Source organism: Sorex araneus, chromosome 2 (genome assembly GCF_027595985.1).
Source record: "Sorex araneus isolate mSorAra2 chromosome 2, mSorAra2.pri, whole genome shotgun sequence".
Lineage (NCBI taxonomy): Eukaryota > Metazoa > Chordata > Mammalia > Eulipotyphla > Soricidae > Sorex > Sorex araneus.
This window is the reverse complement of record NC_073303.1, coordinates 324,953,856-324,974,538: the sequence shown is the minus strand read 5'-3', so window position 1 is coordinate 324,974,538 and position 20,683 is coordinate 324,953,856. Positions and strand designations below refer to the sequence as shown.

The window sequence follows — 20,683 nt, the reverse complement described above, 5'->3', positions numbered from 1 at the left end:
CACAAACACACACATACACACACACACACACACACACACACACACACACACACACACACATGCACCATAGCCCTCCAGCTATTCTTGTATTCCCAGTGGTCATTAGTCCCTCAAAAATTGCCCTTCTAATTGCAGCTCCTTCAATCTGTGGCATGCTCTTTGCTGGGGACTGGCAGTTGGCGATAAGGAACCAAAACTTGGAGGCCCTTCCCTTTTGATTGTGGCCCTTGATTTGCTATGTGCCAGCTTCTCTGCCAGGGAATTAAATTATGTCTCAGAAAAATAGGGAGCTGAGAATAAACAAAACACAGAGAATGCTTAATGTTGTGAAGGCAACAGAGAAGCAATTATAAATAAACTGGATGAGAAAGCTATCCGACATAGAGATAGATAGATAGATAGATAGATAGATAGATAGATAGATAGATAGATAGATATATTGATAGATAGATAGATTGATAGATAGATAGATAGATAGATAGATAGACAGATAGATAGAATATTCATCAGCAGGTGGGGCATGTCGCAGAGAATAAGGGAGTCAGCTAGGTCAGAGGTTGATATTTTTTCATTGGGGTCAGATCAAACCAGCACCTGACGGGTGAGGAGAGGAACCTGGGACAGGCAGTGGCCCTGAGAAAGATGTACCACCCCACAGTGACCTGGCGGCACAACAAAGTTTCCAGTGTCGCTTGAACAGCATGAGGGAGAGACCCAGGGGGGAAAGGGATGAACACAGGGTGACCAGGCTGCAGAAAGAGACACAGCTCTGCACGCAGGAGATTTCCAGTGAGGGAGGAAAAGCTCAACTGACGGTATAAAGGAATCTAATGTTTATGGAAATAAATATAAATGAAGGATCACAAAGACCAGGGGTACTAAACTGTGAGAACAGGTAATGAGGGTGGATTTATTCTAGAGATGTGGGACCTTCCATCTCCCTGAGCTCTGGAGATGAATGCTCACTGACAGGAGGACATAGCCACAGGGTTTACCAGGTGATGGTCCATTCCCTTAGGGGAACCCAGAGTCTGAAGGGAGGAGGAAGGGCTATGGAGAGATGGAACTCAGGCATGGGGGTGGGTAGGAGAGACCCAGAGCTGCAAAGCTTTCTAGAGCACAGGAGAGCTTGAGTCTTTGTTAAAAGATAAGGGATGGTGGGGCAGGAGATAATACTGTAGGGAAAAAAACTTGGAAGGAAGTCCAAGGGCCCATGGGAGTTTGTAGTAGGAAAAACTTAATGAGTTCAGCTTGAAGATATACTGAGATACCTTTGAAATATTCGAAGGAGATGCCATGTAGGCAGTTATGCAGATTCTCAGGAACACAAAAATATGGGTCTGGACCAGAGTATAAATTAGTGGATTGAACAGATCAGTGATCGGTAGCAGTTGAAGCCATTTTGATAAAGTTGCCAAAGGGTGGAGCATGGAGGATGCAGCCTGGAGGGAAGGCAAGTCTTGAGACAAACCTGTTCATCATGGACAAAGAGACCTCCCATCATGGAGACCCATGGGTATCTCTGGTGTCCTGCTGGAAGGCCTGGTGTAGTCAAGACTGATGTCACCACATGAAGATCATTCATACAATGAGCAAGAGCCACTTTGAATGAGTGGAGGGAGTCTGAGGAGGCAAGTGAGTAAGATGTGTCTGTGAGGATACATACCTTTGAAGGAGCAGATGTAAGGGCGAAACTGATATCATGACAAGTGCACCATGACAGGAGGCATAAATCAGCAAAATCAAGTAGGCCTCAGGTTCAGTTCCTGGAACTGAAACAGTCTTGGTTTCCCAGCAATGAAACAATGTGTGACTGGCCAACCTGAACCCACCTGGGCCCAATAAATGGGTTCAGTCAATCAATTCTCACAATGCCCCAGAAATTGCCTTTGTTAACCCTAAAAGAATGAGTAGCATATGAAACCATAAACTGTTAGTGGAAACTATTGTTTAACTATTGTCTGACCACTGTTATCCTAGATATCCTAGATACTTGCCAAAACATCTTTGTTTGGTAACTAAATAAGATTTCTTTCTGAAACAATAAGGCATGTACTGCTTATGTAATCAAATCCTAGATAAACTACTTGCACTTGGAGGTCGGGGTCACTATCAGTAGACCACTCTGTGGGTGAGATAGTTGACCCCAGTTAACTTGAATAAAACTCCCTCTACTTTTGCATTATCAGGTTCATGTCTATCCATTTCACCGCTTGGGAACCCATAGTCCTGGGCTTAACACGGACAGAAGGTGTTATGGGAGTTTTGATTTTCATGTGTGTTGGGATTACCTCCTCTTACTTTTCTCTTGTGCAATGGTAACTAAGACTAGAGCAAAACCTTTCACCAAATCTTCTACCTGATTCTTTTAACCAGTTACTCCTGATAATGCCCCATGTTAAAGACTTTGCTCTTCCAGGATTATTTTAAAATAATAATTTAGTTCATGAGTCACAGGGATAGTACAGTGGGTAAGGCACTTGCTTAGCACATAGTTGATCTGGGTTCAAGTCCTGGTGTCGCATATGGTCCCCCCAAGCTGTGCCAGGGATAATTAATTCCTGAGCACAGAGCCAGGAATAAACCCTGAGCCCTACTGGGTGTGGTCTGCAAAACCAAAAATGATGATAAAGATGATAATGTTGATAATATTTCTCTCTACTCAGTAAACAGCTAAACTATGTCATAGTTGAGAAATCCACTATTGCAATGGTCCAGCTTAGGTCTAAAGACACTGAACAAAAAAGGGAGCAAGGGGCTGGAGTGATAGCACAGCGGGTAGGGCATTTGCCTTGCATGCGGTCGACCCTGGTCCCATATGGTCCCCCGAGCACCACCAGGAGTGATTTCTGAGTGCAGAGCCAGGAGTAAGTCCTGTGCATTGCCAGGTGTGACCCAAAAAGGAAAAAAAAAGAGCAAGAGTTTAGTTAGACAAAAGTACACTCAATTTTGGGTAGCAAAATTGAGGTGAACAAGAATAATAGAGAAAAATGGACATAGCATGTTTAGGTGGGCCAAGGGTAAAACTCTTGAAAAATCAGGCAGAATTAAGAACAGCTATCCTACCAGGAACCAGGGGGTGGTGTTAGGGAGGGGTAAAAATATTTGACAGAATGTGTAGATATATATTTAAAAAATGCCAGAAATAAAGCAAGATTGAACTAGTAGCACGTTGAATTAATAGCAGAGCCATCATTGAACTCAAAGATTCCTTATCCAGAACCTGTGAGGCTGGGCCCGAGCACAGGGGTGGACAGAAGTGGGAAGTCCCAGCTGCAGTGGCAGAGGAGTGACGTGGCCAGTAGTCCCGGGTCCTTGCACATGTCACTCCTTGAAACCAGTGCAGCAGAGATTCTTGGCAAGAGAGTAACCACAGAGGAGCAAAGCCATTATTCGCAGAAATCAATTCTAATTGAAATTAATTTTGAGTTTCTTCTCAGAGGGCAAATGTTACTTAGATCATTGTAATTCTGTTTTACCTTATATAGCCCATCAATAGTTAGCAGAAAGAGAGAATTGGTTAGAGGTGAAGGATGATCAATGACATATTCTTTCTGCCTCTGATAATATCTAGTCACATACAAACTGCATTTGCACCACTATTGCCCATATTCTTGTTTTTAATATGAAAATGTTAAGATATTTGAAAATACTTAGAGATACTTTGAACATAATGGTACTTGACCCCCCAAAAGGCAGAAGTATATCCTTTAGAAACAGAATAAAACATAGACACATAACTTGGGTCTGTAATTACACTACTGATAATGTATGAAACATACATGCATGCATGTGTAAATTCATGTCTGCATGAATACAGGTGTGTGCACATGCTCGTGCATAACTGATTGGTGCACTCATGCACAAGGGAAAGAATAACAGATTTTGACTCTGTGTACTATTATTTATTTATTTATTTATTTATTTATTTATTTATTTAGGGTCACACCTGGCGATGCACAGGGGTTACTCCTGGCTCTGCACTCAGGAATGACCCCTGGTGGTGCTCAGGGGACCATATGGGATACTGGGAATCGAACCCGGGTTGGCCGTGTGTAAGGCAAACGCCCTACCTGCTGTGCTATTGCTCCAGCCCCCTGTGTACTATTTTTTTTAGCCCCCAAATACTCATTTTGCTTTGATTCATGTACTGAAGTCTTTCAAAAGAAGCCAGTCCTTTTAAGTAGTTTTATTATTCTCAAATGGCACAGTTGGTTACATTTCTATTGAATTAACATTGAACTATGTATTATTAAAGTATAAATATCACTTGAATTGTGATCACATTCTAGTCATTCATGACTTAATAGGTATCTTCTTAATTATGAAAGCAATTCATAAATGATAAAGAAAATGTGTGTAGTGAAGAAAACTTTGTTAAAAATCTTCCAAAATTCCAATCCTGTTCAGTTCATTTCTCTCTTTTGTTCCCCTATCTGTCTTTTTACAGTTCCTTGCCATTACTGCATTTCTTTTATTTTTAATTAAAATAGATGTATTGTTTTCTTTCTGATCAAGAATAGTTCAAATTATGTGGATAATTGAGATAAAACACAAAATTTTAAAGATGAAAAGAAATGTCCCTGCTAATTGTACCATCCCACAGATCCCACTTCCGTTTTGTGATCCTTTGCCACACTCCTACTCAATGCTTTGTGTCATCTTGTAAATAGATACATACAGGCAGGCTGCTTTCCATCCTACTCTACCCCACTCTACAGAATGTCACAGAGGTCCTTCCAAATAAAGAAATGAAAAGCAGAGCAGTCCTTTTTAATGAATATATCATAGAATCTCCATTGTTTTATAAAAACACCATTGGTAGTTCCTTATTGATGATTTCAACATGATGGGTAGGTAGAAGAAATTGTGATTGAGAAAATTAGTTCTCATAATTAATTTGCTAGATGGGAAAGAGGCTGAAGGCAAAAATATAGTTAAGGGCCCAGATAAATTCGGAGCTGCTGAGAGGGAAACGGACCCTCTGCGCCTAAAGACTTTGATTCCAGAGACCTAACACTTTCGGGCATCCAGCGCAGCTTCTAATAACAATGCACTGGGACTGCAAACTGGGATATGCAATTTCTGGTAGAATTTTCCCTGGACTTTATACAGAAATCCAAATTAACATACAGAAATCCAAATTAACATCTATAATTGTCAGCTATATAAAACGGTTCCGTTTGAACAGGTCTGACTTGTGGGGGGGGGGGAACTCCAAATAATAACAGTAAGTTTTTGTTGAAATATTGAAGGTTATTAATGTAGCAGCCACCTCTCTGGACTGTGAACTAAGCAAAAGCCCCACGCCGGCCGTTGCGGCATGGCGTACACCATACTATGAGGCGCGGGATGGGGGATGAGGGTGGAAAATAAAAGGGAAAAGGAAAAAGGGAAAAAAAAAAAGGAGAAGAATAGTTATGTACTTGGAGCAGTGGGGCTCCATATCTCTTCATTCCCAGCAATGGAAAACTAATTATCAAATGCTTCCTTGGTAGTAGGTCTGTCTCTCTTGGGTGGAAACTCCAACAACTATAGTGAGTTTTGTGTTGAAATATGGAATGTAATCAAGGTAAAGAGCAAATGAAGTGGGGGCAGGGGGTATACTGGGGTTTTTGGTGGTGGACTATGGGCACTCGTGAAGGGATGGGTGTTTGAATATTGTATAACTGAGACATAAACCTGAGAACTTTGTAACTTTCCACATGGTGATTTAATAAAAAGTTAAAAAAATAAAAAAATATAAAGGTATCTTTGAGAGACTGCAAAAAAAACACAAAAATATAGTTAAGGTGAAAGCAATGATCAGATCTTGAATTAACTGATTAGCACTAATGATACAAGTGACAGCTCACATTTATATGATTCTTGTACTAGACGCAAACTTATTACTTACATTAATTCACAAAATCCACGGAAATCTATAGGTAGACAGTATTCAATTTTTATCCATTCATAACTGCTGCCATATTTAATACATTTGAATTAACTGAGGCACAGAGAGGTTAAATAACGCATCCAAAGTCATACAGCTACAAAGTGATAGTGACACAAATAGGAATGGAAAGAAAAATGATCAAAATGGGTAAAGGGATTAAGAGTTGTTAAGAAGGACTCAGTCAATATCAAACCCTTTTCCTGGTTATTCTTTATATTTTTCCCACTTTATTTCAAGACCACAATTTACAAAATAGTTCATGATGATTTGTTACAGGCATTCAATATTCCAACCCCAATCCCACCACCACTGTCACCTTCATTCCACCATTGTCTCCATTTTCCCAATTACCCCTCAAGCATGCTCCCATGGCCACCCAATGTTTTATATTGTTTGTTACCACTAAGTGGCTAAGGGAATGATCAAAAAATATTTCTGTAGAAGAGATTCTGAAAATTGTTGTATCTTACCATGGGGACATTGTGTCCTTATCTGGGGGTTTACTAAGATGTTGCTAGATAAGCCTTCTGTGTTAATATTCGGTTAGTTGAGATCGGTTGACTTTTACATTATATCCCATTTAATCTGGTGTGCTAATACTGTTAGTGTTAAGGAGTTTGGAAGTGCCACAGCCGCAGGCACCAGAAAATCCAGAATATTTAACTGGGAAGTCCAGCTGGAGGTATGGCAGTGGCTTTGGGATGTGGAAGCAGCTGCTGGGGTTTAGTTGGGGCGGGAACTGGGCCACTCCCTCCCAGGGGTTCTTCTGAAAACAGTTTGGGCTACTCTTTCCCAGGGATCTAACCAGGATGGGCTACACAGAAGACAAGACCTTAGCCCTTGTACAAGACCTTACTAGCTCCTGGATAATTACTTTTTTTTTTTTTTGGCTTTTTGGGTCACACCTGGTGATGTGCGGGGATTACTCCTGGCTCTGCACTCAGGAATTACTCCTGACAGTGCGTGGGGGACCATATGGGATACTGGGAATCGAACCCGGGTCAGCCACATGCAAGGCAAACACCCTACCTGCTGTGCTATTGCTCCAGCCCCTGTATAATTACTTTTTAATGGGAACTAACTGCCCTATGTTATTTACTCAACATGGATTCTCCCACTTGGTTTCTCCATCCTCTGAAATCCTCCCTGTGTTACCCCCTTTTAACAGATGAAATCCAGCAACTCTCAAAACATGCACCTAAATTCACAATACATATGGGAGCCTAAGACCAGAGGACTCCGTGTGTCATTACTTTCATTCATTACATAATATCGACATGAAATTAATTTAGAAAATCCGGAAAAGATAGTCATAGTGGGAGATAAACTGGAATGGTAAATTAGAACTACTGTATAGGTCTTTTCAGCCTTATCAGGCTGTATTTTCCAGTAACATTCAAGAATCCTTGTAGTCGTGTCCCTTACCTTTTGTGGTCAATAATCGGTCTGTGCTTGTTTGTTTATTTTGCATTGGGAATACCGGTGACATAACACATTGGACTTTCCAAACATTTAAACCTGAGCAATTGGGTTCTCCACACTTCTTCCTCCTTCTTCTCCAAATGGTAGACCTCTGCGTTGAGACTGGCTTCTACATCCAGTCAACCTTCAAAGTGGACCCGGAGTACAGGGACCAGTCAGAGAGCAGTTGATTTTTCTACTCATCCTTTGCCTGAGTGATTTCCATAGTTACCAATGCCACGAATGTCCTGGGGCATTTTCTCAGTCACTTGATGCTATTTTGTTTACAGTGGCACCCCACCACCACCACTACCCACCACAAATGGAACTGAGTTTTCCTAAAAGGATGATTGGTACATGTTTTCTTAGCTGACATCTGATTCACAGTGAATATTTCAAGAAAATATAGCAGTGAGTTCATAGATACTGATTTATTTGCCCCCTGTAGTCTATATTTATTACCTTTATAGCCAACTGAGAGCTTGATTTACAGGAAGATAGCTGAGAATCCAGCCTTTTACACTAGAAGCCCTCTGAGTAGAAATTTGGAGAAGGCTGAATGCTGGAGGCAAGATTTGTGTACTCCTTCACTATCTCCTTTACTGGCTCGATCTGGTTAACCATGATACTTTTCGACTTATTGCTGTTTCTGAAGGATGTTTTTCATATTTCCAGGAAAAGGGGGATAAGCTGAGATATGGAGCCAGGATTTTATTTGTTTGTTTGGTTTTGCCTGTTGTTATCCAATTTTCCCAGCACCATTTGTCAAAGAGGTTATCTTTACTTCATGTACGTGGCCCCTTTTTTCATGGATTAGCTGAGATAATACATCTGAGACCTTATATCCGAGAGTCTATCACAGGCTCTCAGTTACAGGCCACAGTCTCAAATCTAACCCAGTCCATCCTTGGGTTAGTCCATCCATGCTGATTTGATCACTTTTGAAGTTAAGAAGTTTATGATTTTTCAGAATGATTTTGGCTATTGGGGTATTGTATGGTTTCATCAAATTTATTAGTGGTTGTTTTAAGTCCTTGAAGGATGTCAGTGATTTTGATGGGGTTGTATTGAACCTGTGTAACAATTAAGGTTGTATGGCCATTTTAACAATGTCGATTCTTCCAATCCATGAACATGGAATATTTTTTTAATCTTCTATTTCTTTATTCAATGACCTATAGTTCTCCACAAAAAGTTTTTCCACTTCTTTTGTTAAGTTGATTCCTAGATACTTTATGGTTTTTGAACACAATTTTTAATGGAGTATTTTTTCTCCCAAGAGAGATAATATAATGGAGTACTTTTATCTCCTTCTCTTCTAGTTTAACATTTGAATATAGAAGTATAACAGATTTTTTGCATATTAATTTTTTAGTCTTCTTTTTTGCCATACTGATTTACTGTGACTAAAAGTTTTTAGTGAAATCCATAGTGTCCTCTATGTATATTATCATGTCATCTGCAAATAGTGACAGTTTGACTTCTTTTCCCAATTGGATATCTTTGATTTCTTTTCCTTGCCTAATTGCTGCCACTGGGACTTCCAGAGCTACATTGAATAATAGCAGGGAAAGTGGACATTTCGTCTTGTGCCTGATTTCAGAGGGAAAGCTTTTAGTTTTCAGCACTGAGTATAATACTAGCTGTGGGGTAATTATAAATGGCTGTTACTATCTTAATAGCATTTCCTTTTTGTTGATGGATTTTTATCATGAATGGGTGTTGGATTTTGTCAAAATTTTTCTTTCACTGATTGATGTAATCATATGATTTTTATCTTTCCCTTTATTGATTAGATTTATTAATTGACTTGCATATGTTGAGCTATTTTTATATCAATGATGTGAATTCCATAACTTCTCTTTTCATTAATTTTTCAACACTCTTCTCAGGACACTGTCATAATTTATGACAGCTGTCCTCTAACAGTATACTATAAAATGCCATTCTGACTTAGAACACCCTAGTTAGGAATCTCCCTTATTTAGGAACTCCCAAGCCTCTGAAACTGCCAAGTTATGAGATGTTCTTCCCACCTTCAAAAGTGCTATTTCCCTCAGCATCCAGTTACAGTGAAGAACAAATAGATGTTCTGCAAGAGTGGGGTAGGGTAAAGAAAATGTACTTTTTTATTGATGTCAAATGCACAAAACAAAAAAAAAACATTAGGTCCATAGTTGAGTGACATTACTAGTCTTTGTGATGAACTTTCATGTTTGCATTTCAGTCACTACTTGTCTTTATTATGGAATCCCACTCACAAAAAACTTACTCATCCAAATTGAAACTCTACATCCATAGAATAACTCCCTGTGCTTAGTTCCATCAGCCCTGGCAGCCAACACTCCACCCTCTGTGTCTGTGTGTCTGGCTGCTTTAGATGCTGGATATAAATGGGATCATACAGTATTTGTTCTTTTGTGTCTTGCTTATTTCACTGAGCAGAATGTCCTCAGAATAGATTGTTTTGTTTGTGAATGGTGAAATACAGGTGTACAAAAATCTCTATATGATTTGATACAAAGCAAACACTCATAACATCACTACCAAATTCAGATTCAAAACAAGCAATCCTTGGAAAGCTCCAGCAACCTTCACCTGCACCTAGTTCTGCCCTTATTTTGTTGACATAGTTACTGTTCTGGCACCTGGCTCGTGAGTGCGTGGCCAAAAGTTAAATGCTCACATGTTTCTGGCTGAACCCCTTCACTCTTCAAGCTGTGTATGTGAATGGAATCCCGGTGTGGGCACAGTGGCCTTTGGGAAGGATGCCCTTAGAATAGACACTGTGCCCAAGAGGTTAAAATCTATTAGAGTCGACTTTAATGGGAAGATGCTGCCATACAAGTGAAGAGAAATGAAAGCAATCTCAATTCCCTTCAGAAGAGTGCCTTGTGAGTTTTTCTAAGATGAAAGAATCGAGCAAATGAATTTGAAGAAGGAGCAACCAAGTTTAGAAAAATGGAGGGAGAGATAACTAAATGGTGGGATGAGGAGGGGCAGCTACTTCCCAGGCTCTGTTTTTGGGAGAGGAGAGAGCAGTCTGGTTAGAGATGGACGTCCCTAATGAGAACATTACAGCACCACTTGCTATTGCCCAGGGTGGTAAGTCATGGAGAGCGGGCAGCATTCATCCTGAGGTCTCAGGAGAAATAAAGTGTGAAAGAGGGATTCACTGGCACAGTAAGACAGTCGATCCTGAGATAGCTCTGCTTCCATCCATCAGGAGCTGTGAGTGCCAGAACTTCCTTTGAAATGATGGCCCTTGAGACCTAGTCTCCCTTTGGAGAAGACTGAAAGTCTGATGTGCGTCGGATAACCACCAATCAGTTCTATTGTAGCATCTTTCATCCGGGGAGCTCCTTTGGCTTGTCACATCACCCAGAAAGACCTGGTGCATGCATTGACTTTCCTAACAGATATAAAAGCAGTACAGTCCATATCTGCCCCAATGCCCCAGGACTCGCTTCCCCCACCACATGGGCAGACTGGAATAGGCGCAAGGTGCTCTAGGAAATCTGTTCTAACAGAGGTTATCCTGGATTCTGACCAAATGTAACCTTTTCTGAACTGCTGTCACTGGAATGTCAGCTCTCAGGACAGTAAGATGAAAGATGTGAGTGTCTACACCAGAACCTGATAATGACAACAACCAACAATTACCCAGGCTTTGTCTGCGTATATTTTGGTGAGTTATTTTAGTACTCATAATAAACAGATTGGGGTGAGTACTTTCAATCCACATCTTACAGTTGAGAAAACTGAAAACAGAGAGATGAAGCATCTTTCCAAAAACCACAAGCTCTGACCTACACAGCTAACCCGGGAGCTCATGCACAAACAACCTCCAATACTCCCTGCTTACCAGGGCAGGCAGAAACGGCTCCCTGAAGAATTTTCTTATTTTTAAAAATATACTTGTTTTACCTGGTCAGGAATCCCTAGACAGGGTAACTTTCAGGACCTCCTCAGTGATGCTGGCAGCTCTGGGAATTGAATTAACAGTTCTGAATTCTCAAAGGAGCGCTTTAAGCCACAGAGCCACCTCCCAGGCCCTTATGTTCTTCCTATCTGGCCCCCTTTGTACCACATTTCCAACCAAGTTCACTGAGCCTCAATTCATCATAAGGTCCTGTCTGGAAGTGCTGTAACCGTCCGCTGTGAGTTAGCAACTGCTGTGAATGTTAGCAACCTGACCCAATTTCCTTCTGCCCACACTCTCAGAAACAGCAAGAAAAGCACATCCAGCAGGAGGTGAAATTCTGATGGGTCAATGTGAAATGTTTGCCCAGCTAAGAACAGGCCCAATCAGAAAGAGTGGCCCATTGTCTCAGGCCTCCTGGATCTCGCCTCAGCCAGTGCTGTTTCTCACCAGTCACCCTACCAGAGTGTTGAACTGAGTTAGTGTGGCCTGGGCCTCTATTTTGGAGGGGACTGCTCTCCTCAGAGCCTGCTAGCACGTCACTTTCAGAGCCGCTGACTCTCATTCCCTCCCAGTACTGAGTGAAGGTAAAAGCAGTGGTTAGATAGGGCTCGTGGAACCAGCTCTTGGCTATGGTGTGTGGCACCAACTTTGTGAAGCTGTTTGCTTGTACGTCAGTCAACGTCATTGCAATAATATATACGCAGAAGTAAATAAAAGTTGCTTTCATGTGTAAGTTTGAATGGAAAGGGTTCTTAGGAAAACAATGTTTTTTAAAAATTTTTGCTTTCCTTTTCTTTTTTGTTTCCTGGTTTGTTTTTTTTTTTTTGTATGTTTTTGGTATTTGAACCATACCGGAGGCTCAGGGCAATGCCCTGATCATTGTTCAAGGGTTGTTTCTGACAGTGTCCCAGGAACAGTGTCTCCAGGGATCCAATCCAGGCTATCTGAATGCAACACATGTGCTCCAGACCTTTGAGCTATCTCTCCACTCCCAAAACAAATTTTAATACTTTTTAATTTTTTTAATTTTATTTGAGGTTCTCTTGTGCAGTGCTATGACCAAGAGGGTTCCACTCCTCCACCACGGTAGCTGCTTCCCATCTCAGTGCCCCTCTCTATCTACCCGCCCAACCCACCAAGGCACAAGTGTTAAGTACTATTTCCCCATAAAATACAAGATTCACTTACTATGTTGAAGACAAAGCTCTCACTTGGAAATGTTATGGGGACAAGCATGCTGTGTTTCAGGCACTAATCTATGGGCAGGGTGTCAGGCAGAATGGAAAATGGCATACAGAACAAGATGCTACTGCTCATATAGACAGAACAGAACTTTTAAATGTCCCTATAATAAAAATTCAGGTTTTCAAGCGAGTGATTCAGTGCCTCAATAGTAGCACTGTAGCACTGTCATCCTGTTGTTCATCGATTTTGCTCAAGCAAGCAGGCACCAGTATTGTCTCTGTTGTGAGACTTGTTACTGTTTTTGGCATATCGAATACGCCACGGGTAGCTTGCCAGGTTCTGCCGTGCAGGCGGGATACTCTCGGTAGCTTGCTGGGCTCTCTGAGAGGGACAGAAAAATTGAACTCGGGTCAGCCGCGGGCAAGGCAAATGCCCTACCTGCTGTGCTATCACTCCAGCTGATTAATGCCATAATCATAGCTCTTGTACTATACGTAAAGTGTGGGCCATCATGCTTGGCCAACTCTTTTTGTTCCATCCTTAAAACAACCCAATTTGGGCCCAGAGAGAGAGTACAGAGAGGTTAAGTGAATACACCACAGCTTTGGGACCCAGTAATGAACTGTGGGCCTGCTTGATGGATAGTCATACTGAGTAGCCCCAGATCATCTGAGCACTAGTTGGGAGCACTTCGGAGTAGCAAATCAATTTGAAGCAATTGTTTCTCCAGATGAGAGGCTGAGTCTGGGTAGCATAACTGACCGGCCTGTAGTCACAAGACTGATCAGTGACTACTCACCGATGTCCCCAGTGCAGAGAGGTGGATAGAGCTCCTAGGTAATGACTGAGGCTGAATTTCAGTCCACCTGTCAGAAGGCCAGGCCATGGTTTATAACCATCATTTGTCAGGGTAGATGTCATAGGCAACCTTCAAAATCTCAGGGCTTGTAGGTGATTTAGTGAAGTTGCTCAAACTACCAATTCAAGAAATAATTCTGTTGTGATTTACAGGACTCTAGGTAGAAGTCTCAGAGCTTTGCCAATGCTCCAGGTCTGTAAATGATCAAAGAATAAGTTAATGAGATTTTTGGGGAAATTCAGAGTCTTCAGACCTTTCCAGTCTGAACTGCAAAATAAGTGTCACGTTGTATAGCATTTAATCCTTTGTGTATTTTTAAAGCAACTTGCATATGGATGGTCTCCCTGTGGTATGCATTATCCTGGGGCTCTGAGCAGCCCCACAGATTGCTTTTGTTAATGGTTCTCTTCTCCTTATCTTTTGCAGATGATCATTCCCGGGTGAGGCTGCAGACCTTAGAAGGAGACACCAACTCAGATTATATCAATGGAAATTACATCGATGTATGTATTTTGAAATTATCAGCAAACCCCACTCTTTTAGCACATACCCCATCTCATTTCTGCTGTAAGATTGGTGGAAGCCATTGGTCCAGTTACAGAAGCAAACAAATGAAAATGGACATCGCCCATAAACACTACCGGGCTTGGTGGTGGTGAACATATGGCCGCTCCTTCCTCAAGTCAGCCTATTTGCTAGAGAACCCCCTGGGCTGCCTGGACCTTATTTGGCATTTCCATGCTTATGTGGACAAAGAAAATAGTATTTCTTTTTTTTTTCTTTGTCAACAACTTAGATTACCCAACACTTAAGAAAATCTGTCTGCATATTAGTAGGACAAAACTCTGTAGTTCCTGATTCGGTGATTTGCCATCTCTTGTCATCACTGCACTTTTAAGCTGCCTTCAAAGCAGTCTGCAGCTGTTAACCAGGACATCTAAGGCACGCAAGACATGGCATTAAATATGCAGGCTGTTTAATTATTGATGACTGCTTCTTTGTTCATTCTGCATCATGTTAACTTAATATCTTACGTTAGAATAAATTCTCCAGGAGGCAGCATGTTTCCAGTTGAAACAATGAATGAAACCAAAAGTATAGTGAAACTCAAGGAAAAGTTGTCATTATCTCCAAGCCCAACGCTGAAATAAAATAGATTCCAGCTTCCTTCTAGTCACTGGGCAGCTCTGTGCTGGGCCAGCCCATCCAACTGACTCTCAGTGTCTCTCAACTACTTCTCAGTCGGGTTTTATTGATATGCGTATTATTCTATTTTCTTGGTTGAATAGTATTCAATCCTACTAAAGATACTAAGTTTGATCTGAAATTAGCTCTAAGAATATTTTCATTGCTTATTGGAAAGGTTGGGCTGGAGCAGTAGCACAGCAGGTAGGGCGTTGGCCTTGTACGTGGCTGACCTGGGTTGGATTCTTCTGCCCCTCTCTGAGAGCCGGGCAAGCTACCCAGAGTATCCTATCCACACATCAGAGCCTGGCTAGCTACCCGTGGTGTATTTGATATGCCAAAAACAGTAACAAGTCTCACAATGGAGACGTTACTGGTGCCCGCTTGAGCAAATTGATGAGCAACAGGATGACAGTGATACAGTGACACAGTGATTGGAAAGGATTGGAAGTTTGGGTTTCCCTCTGAGGATAGTAAATATTAAGTCATCAAATAAAGATCTCAATGTCATTTTGAGAATGTCTCAAAATGGCTCAACTCAAGTTAGTTCATATTTATTAAAGCAAAGTTTATTCATAAAGTTCATAACACTTAATTCTTTGTTCAGCAAAAGTTTACTGAGGTATGTGATTCCCATTACATTCTCCCCAGATGCCTAAATTTAGAAGCTGAAATAAGAAACACTTTTCTCTAATATTCCTTCCCAGAGGGAGAAAAACAGACATGAAACTGTGTGCTATTCATCTTTATATGCCATATACCTGGCACATTCCTGAAGTATTGCAAGCACTTTAAGAAGTGGTTGCTGAATCACTGATGGGAGGGATAAATACAGTCAGATTAAGCATCACATCAGAGGTGATTTGATAACCTTTAAAGATCAAGTCTCAGCTTTACTATAACTCTATAAGTTATAGTAACTGACTGATGTTATGTGAGAAGGCATTGCCACAGAGCATGACCGGAGAATTTGAAGAAGAACCAGCAGACAGACGCTGATGTTACTGAAGTGGGGTGAAAGGGAAGTCATAGATGAGGAGGAGAGAGAAGTTGTAGGAACAGATCATGTCGATTGTCTTAACAACCTTGCCCTTCGCTGTGAAATGCACAGCTGCTAGAAGGACGTAATGAGAAGTGACATGTTCTGGAAAATGAGAGAACGACTAGCTGTCGGTGGGTGAGAGCAGCGGCCTGCTCGATGGCTGTGGGAGCACTGAGTGGTGACTTGGTTTGGCTGGTGACCCTGAAAGGTTGGGAAAAGGTTCAGTCTTGGACTTGTGTCCCTGAGATTGCCAGCAGATTGGGTCTGGAGTCTAGAAGAAAGAGAGGAGTTAAAGATGTCTTCAAGAGATGGTATTGTTATTTCATCAGGCAACCGGGTGGAGCAGACTCAGGTGATAGAGAAGAAATGCGTTTGATTTCAGAAGTGTTAAAGCTTCAGATACATGCTAGACATCCAGTTTGAGATGTCGTGTAGACAGTACATGTCACCTGAGGATTCGGGAGGAAAGCCACACCTAGAAGGAGGTAGGACTCATCAGCAGCAATTGCCTGAAGGCCAGTAGACTGGATGAGACAGCAAGGGAGTGAGTCTCAACCAATGAAAGAGTCCAATAGCTGAAGGCAAAAGGACAGTAACGGGGTTAAGGCACCTGCCTTACGTGCAGCCAATCCTTATTTGATTCCCAGCATCCCATGGCTGCTGCATACTGCTGGCTCTGTCGCTCCCTTTGCCCACAAAGTACCCTCCCAAAAAAGAGTCATAGAGCTCATCATTCCAACATTAATACCACAATGAAAGGCGGAACTAAAGAATGAAGAGTAGCTAGGGAAGTGGAAGAAACCAATGAAGAAAACATTTCAAGGGCATTAGTTGTATTTATGCTGCTAAGAAATCACTAGTGTGTTTAAAAACTCAAGTTGTTCGTAGAGTGTGTGGGTTATTTAACAAATGGGTTTCTCCTGACATAAAATAAGTCAGACCACAGTCTTGCCCTTGTGGTGTTTATTAGACAGCAAGAATGAAGTGATTACCTAAATAATTCCATTTAATACCTGTCAGCATATAGTTTTAAGATCTACAACTTATCAGTTATATGAAAGAATGTGATTTTGTTGTTCATTAATATTTTCTTGTCTTAAGAGTAGAAATTAAAAATTTTAACATATATGCATTCGTTTGAAAAATCTATTCCCAAGCTTTAATAGTCCTACTTCTAGCTGACTGTAGGCATAGTATTTTGGATAATCTCATGGAATGAAAGAAGATATTAATGTTCATGGACATATTATGCTAATTATGTTACCTTTGTATTATTTTCTTGGTGTTGCCTTTATCTGTCCCAGATACTGATCCTATAACATTCTTCATGTCTTTATTTCTTTGGTCTTGGTTTTTATCTTTGCCCCCTTCTTATAGAGTTAGAGTAAAAACAATAGATATTGCAGATTTTTTTGCTCTTTGAATTCTGATCCTTGTTATAGCATCAGGACATGAAATAAGCAGTGATTAAAAATGATGTTTAATACTACTATTCATTTAACTGCCTATACTGTTAAAACAGAATATATGCTAAAGCCTCAGCACATTACCAATAGCAGCCCAAACAGAAATGAAATTCTATTGCACATTCCCAGACTGTTTGCACTCTAATAAGAGTCTTGGTCATGTTATTTTTGAGAATCCATAAGATTTTTAGTGTTTATGCTCATCCATCATTTCATAGTGAGTGTATGATTGCTACTTGCATTCCTTGTGCAAACATCAGAACTGTTATGTTTGATGCACCTCTTTTATTAGGAGGAACTCAGTGGTACTGGGTCCGGTAATTGCACTTTCAAGTGATACAGCTACTGGTATTAGTCTGAGTATTCATTTTGGCAGGCTTAACATGTGACTTCTGTGCTGCTTCCTGATTTAACTTTATCAGTTGTTCTTTCTCCTTTATTTTTAGGGTTATCATCGACCCAATCATTATATTGCTACCCAAGGTAAGTTTGTTTCAGCCTTGATGTCTCTCTCCCCCCCCCACTTACTTTATTATTTTGTACTATCTGACTCTCCCTCAGAATGGTACTTGCACATGAAATTGCACTATTTAGTGCAATTCTGGCCATAGCATATAATCCCCAGTTCTCATTTCATTAGATCTTCACCTTGAGATCATTAAAAGAAACACTTTTATCTATTCATAATTCTGGCCACCTCGAGAATTAATTTGACATTTGCAAAAACAAATATATAGGTATTCCTTAGCTCCTGAATTGTGTCTATGCAAGGACCTATGTTATTGCCACAGGGGATGCAAGTTGAATTCATGAGTCACTCTCTCTGGAGTAGTGGAGAATGTATGAGGTGACCTGTATAGGAGTGCATACAATAACAAGTTAAAATTTGTAGAGATAGAGATAGCATGTGAGGGAAACTTAGATAAGCCATTGCTTTAAGATGCAGTGATTGAGAAACAATCTCACCTCTATTTTGTGGCATAGGTGAGATTTGGAGGAGAATTACTATGTGGTGATGATGTCACAAGCAGATTTTTTTTTCTGAAATAAACTCAGAAGTGGCTCCTTGGCTAGTCAGAAGAAATGTTACATTTAGAGAGAGCCCAGCAGTTGTCATCACAGTGGGCCTTGGCACAGCTTTTGCATCAGTCTTCAGAAAACAAGCCCTTGGCATGAGCTCATGCATCTGGAAGAGCAAAAACATGTGCCAAAGACCTCCAGTCCAGTCCCAGGTGCCCTCCCCTCAACCTCGTGCTGCTTCCAGATGGAATCAGTCTGCTTTGGGTGAAACCCGTTGTTACTTCTCCACAGCCATTCTTATGTCCCTTATAAGAAAGGGACATTAACAGATCTAATTTCATAAATCCAATGTCACTGTCACTGTCACCCCATTGTTCATCAGTTTGCTCGAACGGGCACCAGTAACGTCTCCATTGTGAGACTTGTTGTTACTGTTTTTGGCATATCCAATATGCCACGGGTAGCTTGCCAGGCTCTGTCATGCGGGCAAGATACTCTCAGTAGCTTGCTGATCTCTCCGAGAGGGTCAGAGGAATTGAACTCGGGTCGACTGCATGCAAGGCAAACGCCCCACCAGCTGTGCTATCGCTCCAGCCCAAATCCAATGGTAATTTAAAATTAGTAGTTTTTACAAATTGATACAAAATTTTGGCTGTACATCTACAAAACATGACTGAATTAGCAACCCATATTTTCGTAGAGAGAACACCAGGTTTTAAGAGTTCAACAAGATGAATGATAGATACACAGACAGCTGTATTTTTTCTATCTCCTCACTTTTTTTCCCTCTGTATTTGAATCTTCAAAATTGAGGCCTTCTAGCTTAATGTGGCTAGAACTGAAATCTCCCAATTCTTCCTTCTCTCTGTTCATTTTTTGTCTCCCTGAGGGACATTATCTTTGAAGAAAATTTCCCCTAGAGAAGTCACTTTTTCTGGCCCCTTGGAATTAGTTTGAATGACACCACTTCAACAATATTTAACATGCCAACTATTGACTAAGCATATTGGAGGACAGCTAAGAAATGTCCACATGGCCAGCAATACTCAGGGCTACCCCTATCACAGTGCTCAAGGATCACTCTCAGTAGTGCTCAGGAGACCATGTGATACCAGGGTTGGAAACAGACATCCATGTGCAGGTCACATACTTCAGCTCCTGGAGTTATCCCTACCTCTCTACTTTTCACTGATAAAATTCTTTACAATCTGAAGCTACGTGAATGGTTCGATATACTCACAACCCTAGTCTTATTCCCAAGTGTTTGAAAGATACAGATTTTCACCAAGTTCTTTCAATAAGGACATGCCATAAATTTATTCACTCTTTCTCCTTTAATGTATTGCTTTTTTTCCTGTGAATTACTGACTTGGGTTTATGTTTGTTTCCTGCAAACTGATGGAACTTTTAAAACTTGATATGTGGCTTTTCGGTGTGTTTTCCTATCTGTTGTTTAATTGTTTTCCACTGGTGGCTGATACATTGATGACCCAGTATTCACTTCAGCACATCTGCCTGGCCAGTTTTTACTCTAACTCTAAGTTCAGGAGTTATGCGTTGGCACACACAGGATCAAAGGAAAGAAAGTCATGTATGCTGCTCTCAGGCCTTCCTCAGAGCCAGAGCAGAGCTGGGATTTCAAAGGCAGGGCTCCTGGGGTGGGTCAGTTGAGTCTGCAGGCAGATAAGATTACCAGAATGATCATAATCTCCATCAAAAGATAGAACCACAGAGACAGGAGAGCTTCCTGATGAGGGGAAGCATCCTCCGGAATGACTCAGAGACACACCTGCTGACCACAGGGTTTGCAAATGAGAGACACTTTAATTGTAGTTCACTTTTGTTCTGCAAACTTACGTTAGGAGATCTGTGTTGGGGAACTTGAAAAAGATCATGTCAGGGAGCTGCAGAAGGGAGCACTGCAGGTCTGTGAAGGAGCTTGCCCAGCACCCAGACCTGCTTCCTTGCCTTGCGAACTCAGCTGGTGACGCACAGAAGGAAATGCTGGGGGATTCTGCCAGAGGTATTTGACCGTTATTGCATCAGGGGGATCAGCAGAGCACCACAAACTTCTGGAGAACGTGACACAATCAAATGGTGTGCACAGGTGCTGGGATTCCACAGGAGCCAAAGTTCAGGGTTCGGAAGGTGGGGAAGCGGAGGCAGGACAGGCTGGTGTTCTGCCAACCTGAAAGAAAGGACATTGTCAGAGTGCCAAGATGGGAGTGGGGGAAGCCAAGCCCTCAACTGCACTCAGGCCCAGGGCACTTGGGAAGGTAGACTGAGGTAGCAAAGGTCTTCAATTCTCTGACATCTGGAGTCTTTTAGTCATTCCTTGAAATAAATCATCATTCAGGAAAAGAATACACACACACAGTTTTATAGAGAAGCTTAGACATTCATGGGTTTACCAAAACTCAGCCTGAAAAATCCCTACTCTCCAGATTAAAAAACAAAACTCAGTTTGGGGGCCTAAGAGCAAAGAATTAGTCCTCAAACTAAGGACACCTGGTAAGGAGGCTTTGACTAGGGAGTGTTAATAAGAGACAGAGAGGCAGGGATGGAGAAAGGAAGGATGCTTCTAAGTCACACAGTATTCATG

The 20,683-nt window shown here is 41.4% G+C and overlaps 1 protein-coding gene across 11 annotated transcripts in view; it reads left to right on the top strand.

Annotated features, from left to right (window-relative positions):
- Window positions 1-20,683, top strand: part of PTPRM (protein tyrosine phosphatase receptor type M) — an 853,909-nt gene that overhangs the window by 743,169 nt on the left and 90,057 nt on the right. For all 11 annotated transcript variants that reach the window (XM_055126601.1, XM_055126595.1, XM_055126600.1 and 8 more), the window contains 2 exons: window positions 13,795-13,871; window positions 17,508-17,544. In XM_055126601.1, the coding sequence (XP_054982576.1) occupies window positions 13,795-13,871; window positions 17,508-17,544 (114 nt within the window). The remainder of the gene's footprint in view (window positions 1-13,794; window positions 13,872-17,507; window positions 17,545-20,683) is intronic.